Below are 22,619 nucleotides of genomic sequence, written 5' to 3' on the forward strand. Positions count from 1 at the left end.
CCCAATGGTGTGCGTTGTGTATTGTAACCCCAGCAGTTAATATTTTTTTTTGTATTGATTGTTGTCGTTCTTTTTAGTCAGCGCAACCACAATGGGGTGTGGTGGTGGGGGGGGGGGTTTGGGTAATAAGTGATTAAGAAATGAATAAGAGGCAGGTTTGGGAGCCACAACAAATTATTTCAAAGAAGAACATTTCAATCCATGGGCCCTATGAGCAAAGCTTCGAGGCCTGCAGTATGTCAAGCAATGTTAAAGCCTGGTGTGTGTGTGTGTGTGTGTGTGTGTAAAGCCCATTTTCGAGAATTAAATGAAGTCAACAGATCACAAAATGTTTTTCAACTGTTTTAGAGAGGGCTCTCTAGTGTATTCTCATTGAAAGCACTATTTAATGTAAGATGTTTTTTAAATAGCCTTAAAAATACATGCCTTAATACAGTACCCAACGTTTTGTGAATAGAGGGTGCTATATGTAAAGCCCAAGATTCATTTATGAATAAAATTCAGTATATTAATGAAACAAACAAAATAATTCCTGTAAACAGTACCTAATATTTATTAGCAGCATTTGTAGCTCTCACATGTCCTTATATAAAAGATGCACATGCACATTTTTTCATAGGAGTTCTTCTTTTATCAGTGCATAGAAAACAACAGCGGTTGGTTACTGAGAAGGAGACACCAAACTGGAGGCCATAGCTTCTTGGAGTATTTTCTTATCATAGCTTGTTGTCTTTATTTCAAGACATGAGAAACACACACAATTTACCTATCATCATTCACAATTACAGAAAACAAATACTGTAGCTTGTGAAATCATAACGTCTTAGAAAGAACACATATATTTATCCAGCATTGTTAGATCGAGGCTGTAATAGATGTAATGTATTATGGTTGAATGGGATACTGTTTGGCCCAAGATCGCCCCTTTCTTAGCACTGTCCTCAGTTACGGTGTGCCCGTCAACATCATTCAGATATAGCTGCAAAGGGGGCAGTGGAGACTGGCTTGCAGAATTTTATTTTGGGTCTATAAGATGGGCTGGTTTACCAATGGGATATAGTGAACCTCACCCAGCAGTTGATCTCACCAGCATGAAACAGCATAAATTTTACATATCCAGGCATCCATAATTTTAAACTCGCAACCATAAAAATTAAACATTAATAAAAAGCAAGATCGGAATTGCATTTTATTTTAAAATTCTGATCTGTATAAAAATAAATACATGTAAAAAGTATGAAATAAAACATGAATTAAGACAGCAATATTGCCCTCAGTTCCAACAGCCCAAGTGTGTGTTACATATCTTTTTGGATTGGATTGGATTTGGGTATAATCTGATTGGTTTTTACACAATTATTTTGAATTGGTTTAAGTTATGTTTCAAACAGAACTCAATATAATAAAACTTTAACCCATTTTACCCACAATGCTAAAATCATTTACCTTTGTCATCTCAAACATTGTCTCATTTCCTCGTATCTGCAGTACCAGATTTTGAAGTGAAAATAAATATGCTTATTTTATTATATTGATATGTAAACAGTGCATATTTATTTCACCACAGGGTCCTCAAAGCGCTTTATAACATTTTACAAGATAATACAACATTTAAAAGGCAAATAATTATTATAGCAGTTAAAAAGACTAAAACAATATATAATCAATGATAAAATTATGGTAAAAAAAGCAATTTTATAAAAATGGGTTTTCAATGCCATTTTAAAAATAGAAACATTCCTGCACCATCTTTATTCACTTGGAACAACCAACAGCCCCACACCCTGCGATCTAAAAGTACAACTTGGATAGTAAAGGCACAATAATTCCTGTAAACAGCTTGGCGCCAATCTATTTAAGGTTTTATAAGTTAAAAGCAAAATCTTATAATCAATTCTAAAATATACAGGGAGCCAGTACAAAGCAGCTACCCTCATGAAACATGTGTTTCTTTCAAAACTACACATTTGAAACACAATGAATGGATGTTCGTGGCAAGACAATTTATGAAACTGTTTTTAGCTACAATTACATTAAGGCCTGTTTTTTTTAATGAAGAAGATGCAGGAGATCCCTGGTTCAAATGTCGGCTAACTATGTGACCCTGAGCAAGTAACTCCTTATGCTCTGTCCTCCTTGTGCTTCGTCTTTGAGTAAGACGTTGTTGTAAGTGACTCTGCAGCTGATGTATAGTTCATACACCCTAGTCTCTAAGTTGCCTTGGATAAAAGCGTCTGTTAAATAAACAAATAATAATAAAATAACAATTCAGTTGGTGCTCACTCTTCCGTCAGATCAATGATTGCTTGGCTATATTTAAGTTGTTGGAGAAAAATCTGCTCAGCAGTGATGTTGTGATGATTATTCTGAAAGAAAGAAAATACAAAAATTGCATGAAGTTATAAATGTAGAATTAGAGTCATTAGAAGTAAATACACCTGTGTGACAAGGAAATGCCTCGTATACACATTTGCTTTACAGCTGCTGATCTGTCTAGCCACAAATACAGATAGATGAACACTTACTACACAAAGGCATCCCGACCTCAGTTTTCCCACTAAGAATGCCCCTTCTAAAGAAATCAAGCCAGTAGGAGCTAATTCTAAAATTGTTTAACACCTCTTACTAGATACAATGAAACAAGCAAGTAATTTATTTCAAGGACTCTTAATCATTCCAAAATTGTCAACATGCTGTGTTGCTTATTTTCTGCTAGTGTTTCATGGTTTGTTTCAATCTGTCTTTTGTTTACATAAATCTGCGCATCAGAGCTTTACTCACAACACTGTGTTCTGGGTTTCCTTCTTGGTCTGACGTCATCACAAGCCATCGTTCACAGCAATATATAATTTTCACTCAACTGTACTGGTCTTACTACCTACTATACACTGTTTAGAAATTGATATGTTTAAATATATGTCTACCATCAATGTTAAACGCATTTACCTTTGTCATTTTAAACATTGTCTCGTTTCCATAATAGTGCAGGTAATTGTCTGAAGATAAGTTGTACTTGAACCCTGCTATATATACTTTTTCGCACACATTCAGGGCCATTGTGATTGCAATAATTCCTGATGTTGGGTGTGTTGGTATCTGAGGAAAAAACAGGCAAATCTGATTAGTAAAACAATATTGTTTCCTTACAGGTATTGCACATGTGATTTCTACTGTCTATTAGGACAACATAATCTAAAGTAAGATGTTAGGTTTTTTTTTACTTGACTGGGAGCTGTATTATTCTAAAAATGATTTCAATATATGGTTTAAATATTCTGACTAGCCTTATTGTAATGGATGTGAAATGTGATTTATTTAATTTCTTTTGTGTCATTTGTCTTGATTTTTATACTTTTTTATACATTTATTTTACTGACCTTTTTGTGTGATTTATTACTTTTGCTTTAAAGTTTTGATAATCTGGTAGTGTCCCTTTAAAATGTTTAAAAGGTTTGAGTCTCCATAGAAACTGCAGTGCTAATTAATTGGTTTAGGTGTATACAAAGATATGCAGGTAAAACACAGCGAGAGCTAACTGGTTTCTGAATTGTGATCGCACTACATTGCGGTTAGAAGAGCTTAGTTCAGACTCTGTCTCCCGTCGTCTCTTCTGAGGAGCATGTTTGCTACATCTTTTTACCTTTTCATGGAGCAATTTCTCAGGTAAGTGAAGAAAGTTGTGGGCTGCTTTGTCCAGGTAGAAAGGACTTAACACCCTGAGCTGTTCTGGCTTGTAAATTAGTTTTGTAGCAGGCTTTGTCCAGAATCCTTTGAAGTTCTAAGAAAGAAGAAAGAAATCAGTTTCTATATAGTGTTTTCTACTATTACAACAACCTTGACTTGCATAAAGAAGGAAAAACATTGAGTGAAATAGCTATCATCACTCGATTTTCAAGGTGTGGTATCTGAAGCATAATCATGAAGTACAGAGAAACATCTGTAATTGACAAACCCAGGACTGGAAGAACCAAAAAGCTGTCTAACAAGGATGAGCAATACTTGAAGATAATATCCTTAAGGAATAGAAAGAAGACGAGCGTTGAATTGACAACAGAACTGGCAGAAGGCACAGGTGTTTTTGTCCATCAGATCAACAGTACGAAGGTCACTCTTGAAATCAGGACTTAAAGGATGTGTTGCAGTAAGAATACCTCTGATGAGAAAAGACTTGGCTAAAATATGCACAATAACACAGAAATTGGACTATGGAACAATGATCAAAGATGCTTTGGACTGTTGGACTTTTTTTAGCATGGGCCACAGCTTAAATATAGCTATTATCCACACACACACAATATATCAAACTAACAAATTAAGAAATTAAGAAATTACAGATTTGTTTTGGATGTACACAAGTTTTAAATGATTAAAACACATTTCAGGATGTTTTGGACAAAAGCCCTTCAGCTGTGCAGAAGGAAAAGTAAATAGTTGCAGTAAACTTGTTATTTCAAGAATAAATGTTTTGTGATATAGTATGGGTTTAAATAATTAAAACATTACATAACTAAATTTGAACGTGTACAATTAAATGAACAATGAATACATGTATCTACCAAGTGGCAGTCTGCAGAAAGTAAATGTAAAATAATTAATATGCAATTAATATTGAAATCTTTTTTGCACACTTTAGAAGGGGAACTGTGTAAAATATCTGGCAAGCTAGAAATGCTTTCACATACATCATTTCAGTTTTATTTACTGTACACCACTTGTGTCTTGTTTTCACTCCAGTTGGTAGTTTGTTATTTGAAAGTAATTTGTTCGGGCTCATGGAGACAACACTCACATGCAAGACTATAAATGAATATAACTTGCACTGATGGCATTCATTTTAATTGGAGGTATGTCACAATGTATTACCATATATGTCTTACCACTGGTTTGTGTAGTAGTACTTCAGTCATCCACCTTAAATCATGTGGTTTAAATGGGATAATAACTACAGTTGTGTCTGGATCAGCATCTCTGGAATCTTTAAAGATGGATTCAGGATAGCACAGTCTGAATGTGGTCCTTTTCCCAACATCACTCTCGTACCCGCGCACAGGACCACTGTTTATCCTTAGGAAAAAAAAGCAACTACAGTCACAAAGTCTGGTTAAGACCTGCTCATCTTGCCTGGTTTTCACAATGCTTTTTGTTTTGAGAACTGGTCTAATCTAATGCTTAGAAGAGGATGGGTAGGGAGGGCATGGCCCTCTAACACCACTATCAGGGGTGTGCTCAGGATTTAGATTCAACTCTTAGATGGCATATATGTACTGTTCTGGGTTTTTGGTTTTTATCTTAAATAAAATAAATCAGTTTATTTTACATATATTAAAAAACAGATAAAAATATTTTTTGATTGAAACATTGGTAAAAAATCGGGGGGTGGGGGGTGGAATCTCAGTATACACACTTTACATGAGGAATATGTGTAGCAATTCTGGTTTCTGGTTTGGTTTAATGTACCTGGCATGTCTGATCAAGCACAATCTGTGCAAGTCGAAGCCACATTTTCCCATGTTAACTGGTACATTGCGAACATTTGGGAAATCTGTGCTGACGAAAACAGTATCAACAAAAGGTATGAACATAACAACAGCACAAAATGTGCCAGGTTTATTCGTCTTGAAATCATAAATAAAATAAACAAATGGATGGTGTAAGCCACCGGAAGACGCATCAAAAATCAAACTGGACATTTCCATCAATGCGTTTACCAATAAAAGCATCACTATTTTCTGTCAAATATGTACGACTAAGATTGTCAGCGTTAGGCAGTGTTTTAGCTGATGGACATACAGAACTGTCGCACACAATCACGACACCTCTGCAATAAACAGTGGCTGTCCAGCAAAGCACAGTGCTCTGACAAACTCATTGCTTGATTCTGTAAGCTTTGATTGTCGATGTAGTTAATTGCACTTAATTTTGATTGTCGTTGTTTTTTTTTTTTGTTTTTTTTAAGTTTGTTTGGTTTTTTATTTTACCGAAAGATTACATAATAAAGCATGTACGGTAGCATAAATAAACAGATACATAATCAGAATGAAAACTAACAACTCAGGAATTTAAACCGTGTTTGATATGTGTCAGTCAGCAGCCTATGTATAGTGTTTACTGATGGTTAAATTGAGCAGGTGAGCTCAACAAAGTCTGAGCGAATGTCAGTGATTTTACCATGAAACTGAACGGTGGCATTTGCTGTCAATCACACAATAATTTTTTTTTGGATCAGCTGTTTATAAAAAAGGAGGCGCTGAGGATATACAATGTTAAATGCTGCTCTTTGCACGACTCCCCGAAGAGTGTTGTCTTTTTTAAACCAATCAGAATGAACTATCGCTCAGTGTGAACTACAGCCTGCGTCCATCTGAATTGTAAGCCCAGTGTGAACCAGCCTTAAGAGAAAATTTCAGGCAGCTGAGAGCAACAGAATGCTTTGTCAGATTGTGTGTACTTATCTTCTTCATTTAAACATGGTTTCTGTGAATTGGTATTGTTTATATATTGACTATGCAGCTTTGGCAGTGACTTCAATACAGTGCATACTATATGTTTTGTAAGTTTGAAAATCAGGAACTTTTTTGTGACTCCCCCCTCCTAAAAATGATGTTATTAGAATAATTGTAATTATTTTCAAATATCGAATTGATAATCAAATCGACTTATATTATATTATATATAATGCCTAATACTAAGACCTATTCATTGCCCTAATAGGTCACACACAGTTGTCTCAATCAATGACAACACCTGGTTTGGAAATAAGACTCATATTGCATAGTTTCAACTTTGAATTCAGGAGTTGAAAAAAGGCTTGTTTTATCTAAATTAAATCATTGTTTGTCAAAATGATACTCTAGCCTTTAAGAGGATGTAACAGGTGTTTTCTCCTACTGTGTGGGTACCCGACGAGAGGGAGAAAGAGAGGGTTTGAGGCTGAGGTTTTATTTTAAATCGCAGGCAGTTGCAGTGGTTGGTGGCTGCCACAAGGGTACCAGCAATGATATCCTTAATGTGGAAGGATATATACACACATGTACATGGCAACAAGTCAAAACAAAACAGTGGGGGAAAAACAGCTACAAAACAAATACTGTCCAAACACAGGCCAGGGCACTGCTCCCACTAAAAGGGAGGTCCTGCTCCAGGAACTTTCTCCCTAACACACACTAAATAAACTGGGGTGAGATTAAAATCCCCTAAATGAACCCCTACCCTAAAGTGCTAAGGATCCCAGTGGTCCTCAGGTTTGGTTCGCTCTCCTTGGCTAGCCCCACTGGCATGACTCTTCACACTGGTGCACAATAACAGGAACAAACAAAAGCAGAACTAAGAAACTGGTTTTTCAGCCTCTTTTTAAAAGGCAGATGACCATTGTTAATTGATCATCAATTACGCAATTGACACCTGGCCACCTGCTGCATGCTGGGGTTCAATTAGACTGGCATGGAGGTCTAATCTCCCAGCCCTGCCATCCAGCACACCCTTTGTTTTTACAAAATTTAACACATTTTATTTACAATGTGTCACGGGTGGCCTCAAACCAGGTATTATATGTACTAAGACATTGGATCGTTTTGCATGGAGAATTTCAGTGGTTAGGGTGCACAGCTCCTCAATTGATTCAGATTCGGTTGTGTTAAGTTTGCCCACAGATGATGAGGAACAAGCTATAAGCTGGGTGCCTGCTGATATGAAAAACAGTGAGTTTTGGCCCCCTACTGTATTCTGGATGAATGGCATCCCTAGAAAAGTGTCTCTGTGTGAACAAAAGGAAATGAATACAAGAAATATGTATAGATCTAGAATGCTTGTGGAAGGCGCAGTGCTGGTTCTGAGTAATGACATGAGAACTAATCCTCGCCTCCGAATGTGTGGATGTGATAGATGCAGAGGTGATTCATTCCTGGTTGGGCCTAAGACACGTCCAGCCTGCAGTCATGTGGCAAGACACTGTAGGTTTCTGTTTGAATGTAATAATTCAGAGGGGTTCTCTTTTTCTCATTTGAATGTGAATCCACGAGATGTAAAAATAATTGTATGTATGGATTGTGAGGGAACAGGTCACTTATTAAAATGGGTACATCTGGGCAAATTGGAATGTAAAGAAGGTGTCCCTACTAAGCGTGTACAAGTGTCTTGTAGATACGACATCAAGGCTATAGCGACCCACACCTGTGATGCGAGACGATGGATTCAAGGGCCCATTGTCGTGTTTGCTGAGCCCGCCCAAGTTGAACCTGAGACCGAAGTGGAGTCTTGCTGGGAGCGAGCTGAAATCCTGGACATGGATTGGAGAATTTAAAATGAAATGTATTAATGCAATAATATGTGTTATAATCTTTTGTATTGTTTGTATAATCTTTTAGTTTGGAAAATTATGTAAATGTGTAATCAAATGTAATGTTTAATGCTACTCTTAATCAATAATTGTGAAAATCATGCATTCTTTAGGTATAAAATGATGCCGTAAGAAACTGGTACAATTTGATACATAGCCAGCTTTTGGGCAGTGGCCAGTCTTTGAGCAGTTTCTTATCAAGATGGGCTTGATTCCCAGAATTAAAAGACAAGTTTCTGTAGTTTCTGTCTTTTTTACTGTGTGAAGAAGGATGAAGTAGAATTTTGTCTAGTATGCTTGCTTAAGGAGTACTATGAACAATATTCTAAAATGCGCACACATGCTTAAACACTGCCTGTTATGATAAAATGCATAAAAACTGTTTCACATTTAAACAACTATGGGGTTTCTCTTAGTTCATCTCTTCTATTCCTATATTGAGAAGTTGGGGAATGGGGAAGATGAATGGAATGAAATACCTGATGTGCTTATTATGATGTTGAAATATAAAAAAGTAATTTTAAGAAAAAGAATAGAAGATGGGTTTTAAAAAGTAAAAACTTTATAACTTGCTGTGAGCCTGTCTTAAAGTCGTGCCAGAAAGTGGAGGGATAGTTGGCATGAAGAGAGGAGTTCTCTTATCTAACAGCATCAAGGTTAGAGTCTCTTCCCACCATAGAAAAATTGATTATCGCTGGAAATTGGAAAGCTAAATGCACAGCTAGCAAACTGGTTTTAGCTGGTTTTTGTGCAGCTGAAAAAAATAAGAGATCATTCCCTCTGAGCTGAGTTCATCTAACTGTTCTATGGGTATTCTTAGCAGCATGAACTTAGCTAAAACTACTGAATTCGTGCTGTTGGAAAGCTTATGGGATAGTATTACCCTTGTTCCCTATAATGTCTGCTAAACACACAAAGAAAGAGGGAAAACTAATTAGCAGAAATAAAATAAGAAAAAGAGATACTTAAGTAACCAGTTACATATAATCAACTTATAACATTTGAGACACTTTTTGAAGTATGATTCAGACCTGGGAAATATATTAATTCTAACAGATATATTTGCTTGTAATAAGACAAAATAATAACTAGCACTCACATTTCAATAGACACCTTGCAAATAAATAGCCGAAAGGCGAGACAGGTCACTGATCGAGAAGCAAGTGGGTTTTTCCCTGTTACAAGCTGTCCTCCCAAATTATAATAATAAAATAGTATTAATAACATAAGTATATTTAACTAATAATGTTGTATATATTTCAAACAACACTTATATACTCAACATAACATTAGTGTTGTATATACTTCAAACAACACTCATACATTCAAAATAATATTATTTTCTTTGTTTCACCTAACTTTTCAGATAGAGGAGGGGTCGAGAGATGAGCTGGTGGGATCATGATCGGATGTGTAGACCAGGTGTTGTATTTTAATTAATTGTTGGCACAAGGCTCTAAATTTTTAGGCTGTTGTGTGCCAAAGAGATAAGAATTGGACTTGATAAAGATTCTCCATGTATTCCTATGGAGAAGAATCCTATAAAAACTCTCACTTTTCGCAAAGGGGCACCACAATCCAGACCTTTGCTTGACAGGGTGAAGTGGTCCATCACTTGCAGATCTCCACCAGACTGAATCCTTTGTTCATGCTACTTTTCCTTATAATAGGAGGTAAGCATATTACTAACATTATTATGTCTTACATGTATTGGTTGTATTGCTATAAGGTTTTGAAACTATGTTTTGGTTTTAAGAGAGTGTTATATTGAAAGAAACTGAAATATAGAAGTGGGTGCTTGTAGACTGCGTGTGTTGGAATTTGGAGGTCTGATCAACCTACCTTTCCAATATTAAAAGCATTTTAATAAACCGAAAGAGCATTGCTCTGATTCGTAAAACTTAAAATGAATAAGTCTTGAGTGTCTTTCTTTCCGATTAAATAAAGGTTATATGAACATGCATACAGCTCGTCCAGTGCTCGAACATAAACCACTAGGAGTTTATAACATCTCTGTCCTCCTAACGTCTCCCCTGAGTTAAGAGTGTGTGCAGAGTAAACAGAAAATAAATAAGACCGAATAAAAAGAGTATGTGAAAATCTGCAAAACGCAGCAGACGTGACAAACCAAACCAAAAACATTTTTATTTACAAACCCAACCAAAACCACACAATTTACAGGGGCAGGCCTCAGCCCTGCCACAGAGTAATTATAAACTGCGCAGGATATTTCAGCCAGTCAGAGCTCACGTTTCATCTCCCACAGAAAAACTCTCGATTAGATCATGATTAGATCAGCTGTGTCACTTTCAGTTTTCATCATGCTGTATTCACTATCAGCTGGTTGACATCACCTTTAAAAAAATCATACCTAAAAGGTACCTGTTTTAAAATTGCATTCAACACTGTACCACAGTACATCAGCCACTTAACAGTATTCTCTATCAATCTTTTTTCCCTCTTATCAATGAAATTGACAATGGACTAAATAGAGGTTGGTAATGATTAGAAAACAAACATAGCTCGATTTTCAACTTGTATATTAATAATAAAGCCATATATAACAGATTCATAGGACTGCAATTATATAATGATTATATTAGCACTCCCAGCTCGTAATGGAGAACACTCAATTACCTCATTACAACTTCAAAGGAGTCAATCATTTTTCCCATCATCTTATTTCTCAGAACTCCACCATTGCCGACAACAACACACCTCCTGCACTTGTTTCTGTTGAAAGAAATTATTTTGATTGATTTTTTTTAGTAGGCATTAACAGTATTAATAGTATTTGTGCTACCAATAATTTACTTACAACAGAAGGTCAATGAGCTGTTGACATGATTATATCAACAACAAAACTGGTTTGCATGACATAACTGTATTAGTACAAACATATACAATACAGTAAAATTACACCATGAGTGTTATTTCAAGCTAGAACATTTCTGATTGGCCTCAGTGTATATATCGGGTAATTTAAGGCAGTGCATATTGTAATAAAAATCTTTTTTGCTATTCATCCAAAACAAAAAGTAATTGTTATACTGAATCAATATACCTCCCAAACTATAAAGTAACTTTTCTTTTGTGAGTTTACTAGCAGTAACACACATGTATTGCATTCAGGCTCAGCCCAAGTACAATGTACATCTGAGAGCAGCAAACTACTGCAAGTCAATGAATCATAACAATTGCTTGCTTCGTATCTTGTTTTTACACCAGTACTTTGTTTCATTACTGCTTACTGTAGGTACACACTAAAAGAACTGACACAAAAAACATAGTAGCTCTATAAAGACAATGCTCTACAACCCTACAATTTAGCTAGCCAAGAAATATAATTCATTACCCACTTCTTTACTTCAAGCGGAAGGTCACACCCTTTCAAGATGTGCAGAACTGTCGCAAACGCTGATTCTGGGAGGACAAAACAAACAAACATAGCACTCCTGTTACTGACAGCTACATATTTATGTTTAGTTGCTGAGGGAGAAAGAATGTTGCTGACACGCTTGTTTCATTATAATTTAAATATCAGTAAATATTGAAATATTCAATATATATATATATATATATATATATATATATATATATATATATATATATATTATTATCTATATATTATATATATATATATATATTATATATATATATATTAATATATAGTACTTTAAAAAACTCTTCATTCTATTTATGCCTTTAGCTAAACTTGATTTATTGTTTTTTGAATCCTTTAAATCAGATCTCTGCTGTTCATTCATGTTGCAGCAACACAAATCAAATCCTGCGTCACTTTTAAAGGTATGTTGAAAACACTTCCAGCATAGCTGGTTGACAGACTTGGCCCAGCCCAGTGTTAACTACAAATCATACAGTTTATTAACAACAGCAGTATGCCGCAGAGATGAATGGCTGAATTGTTTAACGTCAGACAGAGTAGAAGCAGTAAAAGCAAAAATAAATTAAAAACTTTATAAAAGGAAAATACAAAAACTCTTTTCATAAAATAGCTAGAGTGCGTATATGGTGTACTTAGAGACAGGCCTTCCTCGCTAGATAACATTTCCCTTACAAGCCTGTAACATTTATCAACTCAATGACTTATCTTTCATAATGCAAGCGTGGAAGTACCGCTTAATTACGTGTTATTTCTTTGTTGCAAGTGCTTCAGCTGTACTGTATCAACCAGCAGGTCTGACAGATGCTGTTAAAAAAACACTTGGCAGGTATTCGAGTAAGTTTCACAAGGAAAAAAAGTGATGCAGCAGTAATAAATGAGGAAATATTCCTCCAATGTCAGACTATTATGGAATTATTTATATTTTTGTACTCACTAACATCAAGCCTTTGCTTATGTCTTTAAATGTAGAAGAGCACTGTGGGTTTCAACCACATAATACTTCCCATTGACAGCAGTTTCCAGCCCTGCTAAACTGGCTTCTTGAAATGTAAAAACCACCAGCACTTGTGTATGAGTCCTAACTCGGGTTATCCAAAGCAGTCTTAAAATGAAAAGCAATAAAACAAAATAAAGCAATAAAATCACCTCACCTGATTTTTGTATTCCATATGGTAATTGACGGTTTGCAAGGCTTGTGTCTTTTGTTGAGCCAATAACATCAGAAAAACACAGAAAAGGGTTGCTCTTTTTTTCAATCCTTGAAAAGAAAATGATAAATGGATAAAGTCAAATATTCAATGTGGTCTCAAAAATGCTTGCATATAAATTACAAAAGACTGCTCAAACTTACCTAAAGTGTTCAGGTATTACATGTGGCCAACAGTGACTGGAACTGTTCTGCACTGCAGAAAATTTATATCCTACATCTCTCCACGGTCTGTTTAAAGAAATAATGGACATACCAGAGCGGTCACTAGTCAGGAATCACATAGAAAGACGAGAAGCGCCTTTGCACAATATTTTTTTTATCTGCTAATTAAATACAAGCGACAAAAGGGGTTTTAAGTAATTTTCGAAATGTTGTATTGTTGTGTCATTTGCATCAATGTCTTATTTTCAGCTGCGCTGTGTACATTTTATACTCCATTAATGTAAAACCCTGTGTTGCTCAAAATTTGTCATGCATCATGAAAATACATGACAGCACTGCATTCAAAAACATAAAGAAGGCTGTAATAAGAAACAGCATCAGGTATAGTAACTTTAACTGAATAATGATTGCAGGCCTTTGGTTAGGTATTTGGTGTTAATCTTATTGTGGATTAATGTGTTGGTTGATTAATCTCATGTTTTGGGGTTTTATGCTATGCCATCTGTTTTCCTACTTTCATTTAGTCATTTTTAATGAGGAGCTATGTTTAAAAGGTTTAGGAGGAAGGAAGTTGACAGGATCCTAACAATAAAGAGGCACTTCGGCATCAAAACTAGAAAAAGTTTACTACCTTCCCAGAATTCTATATAATTTTACACATAACCTTAAATACTAGGATCAAAATTGCTGCATTGAGGGGAAAAGGGATTGGGCATTTAGTGGGGTAATATAATTGGACATTGAATTATATATATATATATATATATATATATATATATATATATATATATATATATATATATATATATATATATATATATATATTTACATCAGCTAAAACTATTATTTATTTGACAAAACAAGGTTATCCTTTTTGTTAAATAGTTGAATGCAGCTTGTATGTGCTAAATAATAACCCATTTCACTGCAATATATTTCCCATGTAACAAACAAGTGTGCTTTATTGAGTGGTGTCCATTTGGTAGTCTTCAGAATACCATGACTTCAATCTGCAGAGACATTGTGAATGCTGTGTACAACCATATTTAACACAGATATGAAGATGGTTCAATATTGGTTCCAAATCATAAGAAAAAATAAGTGAGATTAAATATAAAAAATATACCCTCTCTGTTTTCTCTTTGTTTGTCGTTGTGTACATACCTTTATCCAGCATTGGCCATCTTGTAACAATGCAGTAGGCTAGGGTTTCTACAATTTATTTATCATGTTGGATGTGCTGTCACCCAGCACTGGACACATATTATCCTGAATGTATTTTTAATGTTATACTTTACAAACAATATGTCAGCCTTAAGTTAAGAACCCCTTCCATGCATGACAGTTTGTGGTTTCTCAGAAAATGTTATAATACAGTTAAGTGTAGATAGACAGAGGTAAGGAGACACTCTTTCATACAGAGACTGAGGGTATGGAATGGGTTATCTAGTCATGTTTGTTGAGGCAGAATCACTTGGATCCTGTAACACCCAACTAGTCAAACTTTGGAGTCCAATCAACTTCTAGGAACTGAGCAGGCTTAGACGGGCTGAACAGCAGTCGATTAACACTTTATGAAAACAATCTACACTCTTACATTTTAAAATTGCTTTTAACAAGACTTTTAATGCTATGAACTGAAAATGAGACATGAAGTTTAATCATAACCATGCCGACACAACCATAAAAAAAAAACATTTCACAAGTAAATGAATGACCGTAGATTGTAGACTGCTTACCTATGTAATGCAAAGAACACCTTGGTCAGGATAAAAGTGCTACAGCTCAAGCTCAAAGCAGTGATAACTGCCACCCAAAATTTGAATGACCCCTTCATGGTTGAATACCTATCAAAGATATTATAAACAACAAGAATACATTTCAATTATTGCCTGAAGGCACACTTGTTCAGATCATTTTTTAATACTTAGCTAATTTGTTATGAGTGAAGGTTTCTATAGCTGATCAAGATATGTACATTTTATTTTTCTGGGAGGACTTGTCGTTGTACATTACTGATGTCATACCCGTACAACTCTTTAAGTTAATGCAATGGAGTCGAGGTGCTGGACGCTTCGGCTCCGCCCTCTTGGGCGCTGGACTCTCAGGCTCCCCCTCTTGGGCGCTGGACCCCAAACACAGACAGCGACAAGCTTATATACATGTGGCCATCTCCGAAATAGCAATCATTAAACCAATTTGGAGAGGGCCACATTCTGCACGAGAGTTTTAATATGGGTGTTCGACAGCCACTTTGTCAATAAATCATTAACTGCCGACCATAGGGATGGGTCGGTATACCGGTTTTTCGGTTTAGCGTGGCTTGGGTACATTACAGTATTAATACCGTTTATTTTATTCTAAACCACAATTATAGGAATTCGGTTATACACCGGTGTGGCAAAGTGGTTGGTAAGGGGAACAGGTGTAGCGGTGATGCGGTGCAGGAGTGATGAACAAACAACAGTGATTCAGTGAACAAGGTGTTTTAATTCGTAATCCAGGTCTGGTGACCGATAAATAATAACTCCCCGGCTATACACACCAATGTGTATAGCGCGGAGATAACAAAAACTGGGCACAGTCCCGAACAAAACACAAGACGCGGTCACCAGTCCTGGGTGCGTGCAGGGGTGCAGGTGCTCGGTGTAGACAGGTTTGTGCAGTGGTGCTCCGGATAGGGCTTTTCTTTCGACAGCTCCGGAGGTGTGCGTTAACTGTCTAACTGCGTGACAAAAAGACAGACAATGACTCGCAGACAAAAATAAACACACAACACGTAAATCCTTTACACTGAGAGCTCCTCTCTCAATCATTCTCTCTCCCACTGTTTAACCCAAACGAAGGTAAAGATCAGCGTTACCCTGGCCCTTATATGTAATCCCGCATGATATCGAGGTAAACGGTTGCAGCTGCCTTATTACTTGCAGCTGCTTCTCGTTTACCTTTCAAATCAATACGGTCTTACAACAGAGTCTCGCTTCTTTCCAGGCTGACCCACTTCCCTGGTCTCGGAAACGAACTGTCAGGCCAGCCCTTCCAGATACTTCTCCTCCCGTTCTTTAGCGCCCTCAAAGGTCGGGAGGAAGATTCATCACCAGAACTCATCTTTCCGTCACAACCGGTTAACGCATTTTTTCAACTGCAAACACGCTTCTTCTAAATCAGGTGATGGTATTTGCAGCCTTAGCAAAGTGTCTGAGGAAGATCTTTTTGTGACCTGATACTGTATTTTGATAATGGGTTTGAAGGAACCTGTCAACAACACAGAATACACGTTTCCATCGCTGCGTTTTGTTACCCAGAGCTTGCCTCGCTGGCTGCTCTTGGCTGCTGTCTTTCTCACCTCACACGCGGCTTTTAGAGAAACACCTCTAAACCTTGCAGCGTAGGACACATTTTCAATGTGCTATATTTGTCTGGATTATCAACAGTCAGTTTAATGTAATAGACAAACATGAACTTTATTGTAAAATTATACACCACCCACAGATTTAGTACATTATGTTTTTTTGTGTGTTTTTTTTTTACTAATTGATTTATTTATTTACTATAGCGTGGACATGGCTGTTCACGGCTTCATTGTATCAGGATACAATGTTGTTCGCCACCGTTAACAAGGTGGCAGCAGCAGTCGTTTTAGTGGTTGTTTGCATTATGATTAGTAGGTCACTCATGATCTTTGCATCGTCCCTTTGGTTCACAGCTGCAGCCAGCTTCCTGCAATAACATTTCAAAGCTGCGCTGGGCTATGCAGAATCTGCACATATTTCTGTGGGTGTTGAGTGACGTCTACAGCGCATTCCGCGATTATGTGCAGCACTGTGCAGAACTGCGGAAATCTGCGCTAGAAGAACACGACGATGTCTCAAACAAAACTAGCACAGACCCGCGACTGCAGCAGGATAGCATACTTATCAACGTAGTTTTGTTTAAACTAGTTGTAACCGTATTCTAATTTTCTTAGAAAGATTTTTTTTTTTTTTTTTTTTTTACAAACTCCACATGTGGTGTAATAATCATTGGAAGCTTATTTGTGCAATGTCGTAAATGTAAATCCAATAACACGTTTTAGTATTAAAATACTTTTTTTGCAATACATATTTTATTTATCCGGTTGAAAAAAAATTAACGACTCATCTCTGCTCTTAAATAATAACCTGTACGGGTTCATATTTGTGTTTTAAGTCAAAGACCGGCCATTTCCCAGTTCTATTTGCCATGAGCTATTTAATTTTATACGTTAAAATGTTTTAACAAACTACAGCACCACGTCATTTTGAGCAAATAATAGATCTTAATACTGGTGCAGTATAACATTGAGAGTGTACAACTTTAGTGTTTTTTTTTATTTATTTTTTGTTATTATTCTGATTGTCTATAAAAAAATGTACCAAGTTATTAGGCACAGTAAAATGCTAAATACCAAATGTTTAAATCATTCCATGAAAGGAAGTGTGTTTTGTTGGTATTATTTTTGTGAATTACAGTAATTTAAGTAATTTAAATTAGTCTTTCTTCTTTTAAGCCGTTATTTGATAACTTGCATGATGTGTAAGGCGATATTAAGGTTACTATGGTATTTTTTTAACAGTTATCATACTATGCAAATTTCATAACGTCCCATCCCTAGATTATTGTATAGATTAAACTATACAATAATCAAACCATTATTTTTCAAATCACAATACAATATAATCCATTTATCCGCAGGGTTCTGCCCTGCCACATATTTACATGCAGCCTCTGCCCTGCTACATACCCCAATTAGTGTGGAATGACAGTCATATTAAAAAATATCCCAGCCTACACCTTTTTGTTAAAAAAAAACTAAACAAATAATCATATGAAATAAAACTTTTTTTAGCAGGATATGACTCATAGAATTGAAATTGGGTAACACAAGAAACTTCACTTTAATGACAAACGTTTCAAGGATTCAACATAAACAGACTTCTCGCTAAAACTGTGCAACATTTAAGCATTGAAAACAATAAAACTTCTACATGTCTTTCACCATTTGACATAAAAAACTACAGGAATTAATTACGGGCTAAATTACCTCTGATTCATTACATTGAATTAACATTTAATTAACAAACCTTCTGTATCTGAGAATTAATTAATTCTGTTTTAAACTTTTCCATTCCAGGCACCCTGCTAGGTCTTTTGGCTATACCATTGTAATAAATTCCATGAATGAGCATCTGTACCATTCTGTGAATCATGTAGTGTGCAGCTACTGGTTTATAAGTGTAGTTTAAAACACACAGCACAGAGGTATAACTTCATAACCACAAACAATACAAGTCCCACCTAGGCTTCTCTTTTGGTCACTATTGTAAGCAAGCTGCATTACAGGTACAGTATAATTATTGTGCTTGACTGTTATCATCCCAGGGGGTGTATGGAGACTGAATGTCTATTGATCTGTCTGCCTGTACTGTTATCACACTTCTCATTTATCTAGACAATCTCCTATCCAGTTATGTAGAAACATGCTCCTGTAAAGACAATGGCTTCTTTCTATTTACTCTATTACAGTAGGAGTAATGTGTGAGTATATGGAGGTGACACATCTGTGTGTCCTTCCAAATATCACACTTAATATTTTTACCTACTCTCAGGGAAATGACAAGGGAATGAAGATTGACAGGGAGTCAAATGACAGGAGGTATGGGGAGAGTACCTGGGTGTGGAAACAGGAAACAAGCCTTAGCACGTTCCCCTGAAACTCACAATAAGATTACAATTGTACAGTACACATAGTAAACCGCCATTAAATTACATGACTAGGGAACACAAATCTGAAAATTATAATATATGCTATACATTGTGTTTAGATTTACTTGTTATATGCAAACTTTTTTTTTTTTTTTTTTTTTACTAGTTGGCAATTGTATTTAAGCTCAGCCCACCACTACCACCCCTGCGCTGAGTCGTGAGTAACGAAGACGAACACACACTGTCCTCCGAAGCATGCCCCATCAGCCGACCGCTTCTTTTCACTCTGCAGGCCAGCCATGCAGCCAGCCCAGAGCTACAGCGTTGGAGGACAATGCAGCTCTGGCAGCTTACAGGCAAGCCCGCAGGCACCTGGCCAGACTACAGGGGTCGCTGGTGTGCAGTAAGCTGATTACACCCTGGCCGACCTAAGCCCCTCCCCCAGCCCCTGCCGGCGCTTGGCCAATTGTGAGCCGCCCCCTGTGAGCTCCCGTCCACGATCAGATATGCAAACATTTGGGTATCAAAAGCATATGAATGATATTTAGAATCAGCAGAGGAGATTTTTTTTTTAAGTTATTTTTACTTTCCAAAATATAAAAGTTTCTCAAATTCAAAAAAGGCTTTATTGGCATGACAATTAAAATTAGGTTTTGCCAAAAGCACTTGCACAACAAACAAATAATAAAATAAAACAAAAATAATAAACAGAACACTCCCTTCTCAAGGCTGTGTAACTTCCATTCCATTTCATTCCAGCTCAACAAGTTACACTGCTTGATGCATAGTGAAGTAAGCTGCACTGCTCCCAAACAAAGTTGTCAACTGACATCACCTCTATTTTTTTAACATGTCATTCCAGCACTGTTTCAAGTCACTTCAAATGAACAGCCCAAACAAAAATGTAAGTTTGCTGGGGTGTGTACTGCTTGCTAACAAGCAAGCTTTTGCTCAAAAGAACCAACTTCACAACATTTTGATATTTTTAACATGCATTTGTCAAGGTGGTTGATGCCATGCAACTACACTCACCTATTTCCATTTAAATCTGTTCATGTGTTTGTGATGTCATTTACTACATCAGGGCTACTCAACCCTGGTCTGGTTTTTGTTCTAACTGTACAATAAATTGATTAACTGGAACAATTAAGCTTCTACTAAGCACTTCATTGGTCTAATTAAGTAATTTAGGGTATACTTGGAACAAAAACCAGATGGGACAGCAGCCCTCAAGGACCAGGGTTGAGTAGCCCTGTAATACATAAATCTTCAGGCATCATTGTACTGAGTCTATGTATCCATTTATTTTCCTTTATTCTTCTGTATTGTACAGCATCTAATTGTATTTCATCTAAAAATACAAATTTCAACTTAGGTCATTCATGTTATGTTCATTCTAGTGTAAAGTGCTGTACTATTGCTTCATTTACTTTATTTCTTTTGTTTTATAGTTTATTATTATTATTATTATTATTATTATTATTATTATTATTATTATTATTATTATTATTGGTTTCCCCATTAATGCAACTAATACCGTTGTTTTATATAAACACAATTTTGAAAAAAAAGAAAAATAAAAAAGTTTGATAAACAGAAAAAGACTTACCCAGTTGTAAATTAATGAAACGAAAGACTTTTAAACATGTTGCCTTTTCAACACTTCGGTACATGCATGCATGAAGAACAACAAGAAGCACAAACTGTCCTATGCTGTACAGCGATAACTAAATTACACAAAAAGATTAATAGAATAGTCCTCATATGACCACAATAATAACAGTACAAACGGGGAAATAGTTTGCTTTCGACGCAGACTAATCTCGCCATACAATTAAATAGCGGTTAGATGTCCCCAAACTCTGGCGTAATTATGCCTAAAAAGTAAACTACTGAAAGTCAACGGTCCAAATCAAAAGAAAGTTGATCTTTTCCTTACCCAACAACAACTCGATCAGGTTCCCGAGGCGGCTGATGTTAAGAAAGTACGTTTAAAACCCAAATTGATCGACAGGCTGTCATGATAAATACAAAATGGTTCGTTTATAACGAGGAACTAGCGGAGTACAGACGAAACTAAATTAAAGGCGAGTAATACAGGAAATCACTGGCACATCAACAGAAATACCCTGTAGAAATACCCAGTGGTTTCACTGATGTGACGACGATACTGAAGTTGGCTTCTTATTTGTCAGCTTCTATTCGGTCAGCTTCTTATTCTCATATAGCAAATGTAACACGTAACTGTAAAAAGTAACTGGGTTTTTTCAGAGGTTAAATCCCTCTGGGACACTTATTTCAATATTGACTCTCACCCCTTGAACCCCTTTACATCGCACATGTGTATTTATCCCGGCCCAAAACGGATTTTGATACGAAAACAGTGGGCAAACATAACACAGATAGCAAGTTGGCATGTTATCCAAACACACACACACACACACACACACACACACACACACACACACACACATATATATATACACAGCTCTGGAAAAAATTAAGAGACCACTGCATAATTATCAGTTTCTCTGGTTTTACTATTTATAGGTATGTGTTTGGGTAAAATGAACATTTTTGTTTTATTCTATAAACTACTGACAACATTTCTTCCAAATTCCAAATAAAAATGACAACTGGTCAAAATAACAAAAAAGATGCAGTGTTGTCAGACCTGGAATAATGCAAAGAAAAGAAAAGTTTATATTCATTTTTAAACAACACAATACTAATGTTTTAACTTAGGAAGAGTTCAGAAATCAATATTTGGTGGAATAATCCTGATTTTCAAGTACAGCTTTCATGCATCTTGGCATGCTCTCCACCAGTCTTTCACATTGATGTTGGGTGACTTTATGCCACTCCTGGCACAAAAATTCAAGCAGCTCGGCTTTGTTTGATGGCTTGTGACCATCCATCTTCCTCTTGATCACCTTCCAGAGGAAGCAAGTTTTCTTCCAGGACAACCTTGTACTTGGCTTGATTCATGTGTCCTTCACAAAGCCAAATCTGCCCGATTCCAGCCTTGCTGAAGCACCCCCAGATGAGTCAAATTTTCAGCTTTGCCCAACATCTGGTCATCTAATGGTTAGACGAAGACCTGGAGAGGCCTACAAGCCACAGTGTCTCGCACCCACTGTGAAATGTGGTGGAGGATTGTGATGATCTTGGGGTGCTTCAGCAAGGCTGGAATCGAGCAGCTTTGGCATGAATCAAGCCAAGTACAAGGTTGTCCTGGAAGAAAAGTTCCAGGACAACTTCCTAAGTTAAAACGTTAGTATTGTGTTGTTTAAAAATGAATGTGAACTTATTTTCTTTGCATTATTCGAGGTCTGACAACACTGCATCTTTTTTGTTATTTTGACCAGTTGTCATTTTCTGCAAATAAATGCTCTAAATGACAATATTTTTATTTGGAATTTGGGAGAAATGTTGTCAGTAGTTTATAGAATAAAACAAAAATGTTCATTTTACCCAAACACATACCTAGTAAAACCAGAGAAACTGATAATTTTGCAGTGGTCTCTTTATTTTTTCCAGAGCTATATGTGTGTGTGTGTATATATATATATATATATATATATATATATATATATATATAATATATATATATATATAGTAGTAAAGGAATAGTATATTGCATTGGTTGCATCAAATGTAACAAGCTATATATTGATGAAACAAAACGACGCTTATCTGAGCGTATGGTGGAACATTTGAGAAGTATTCGAATTAACACTTCTGCCTTTCCTGCCACCAGATATTTTAACAGAGATGACCAC

At 36.2% G+C, this 22,619-nt stretch overlaps 1 protein-coding gene across 1 annotated transcript; it reads right to left on the bottom strand.

Moving 5' to 3' along the window:
* Positions 1-2,194: 2,194 nt before the first annotated feature.
* Positions 2,195-21,064, bottom strand: LOC121320836 (type 2 lactosamine alpha-2,3-sialyltransferase-like). Its single transcript, XM_041259521.1, has 10 exons — positions 20,777-21,064; positions 14,853-14,960; positions 13,093-13,179; positions 12,893-12,999; positions 11,695-11,758; positions 10,973-11,068; positions 4,878-5,064; positions 3,641-3,778; positions 2,947-3,096; positions 2,195-2,366 (listed from the first exon to the last, which is right to left on the bottom strand). The coding sequence occupies exons 2-10, from the start codon at positions 14,948-14,950 to the stop codon at positions 2,280-2,282; spliced, it is 1,014 nt and encodes a 337-aa protein (XP_041115455.1). The 5' UTR covers positions 14,951-14,960; positions 20,777-21,064; the 3' UTR covers positions 2,195-2,279.
* Positions 21,065-22,619: the final 1,555 nt, after the last annotated feature.

Source organism: Polyodon spathula, chromosome 9, assembly GCF_017654505.1.
Source record: "Polyodon spathula isolate WHYD16114869_AA chromosome 9, ASM1765450v1, whole genome shotgun sequence".
NCBI lineage: Eukaryota > Metazoa > Chordata > Actinopteri > Acipenseriformes > Polyodontidae > Polyodon > Polyodon spathula.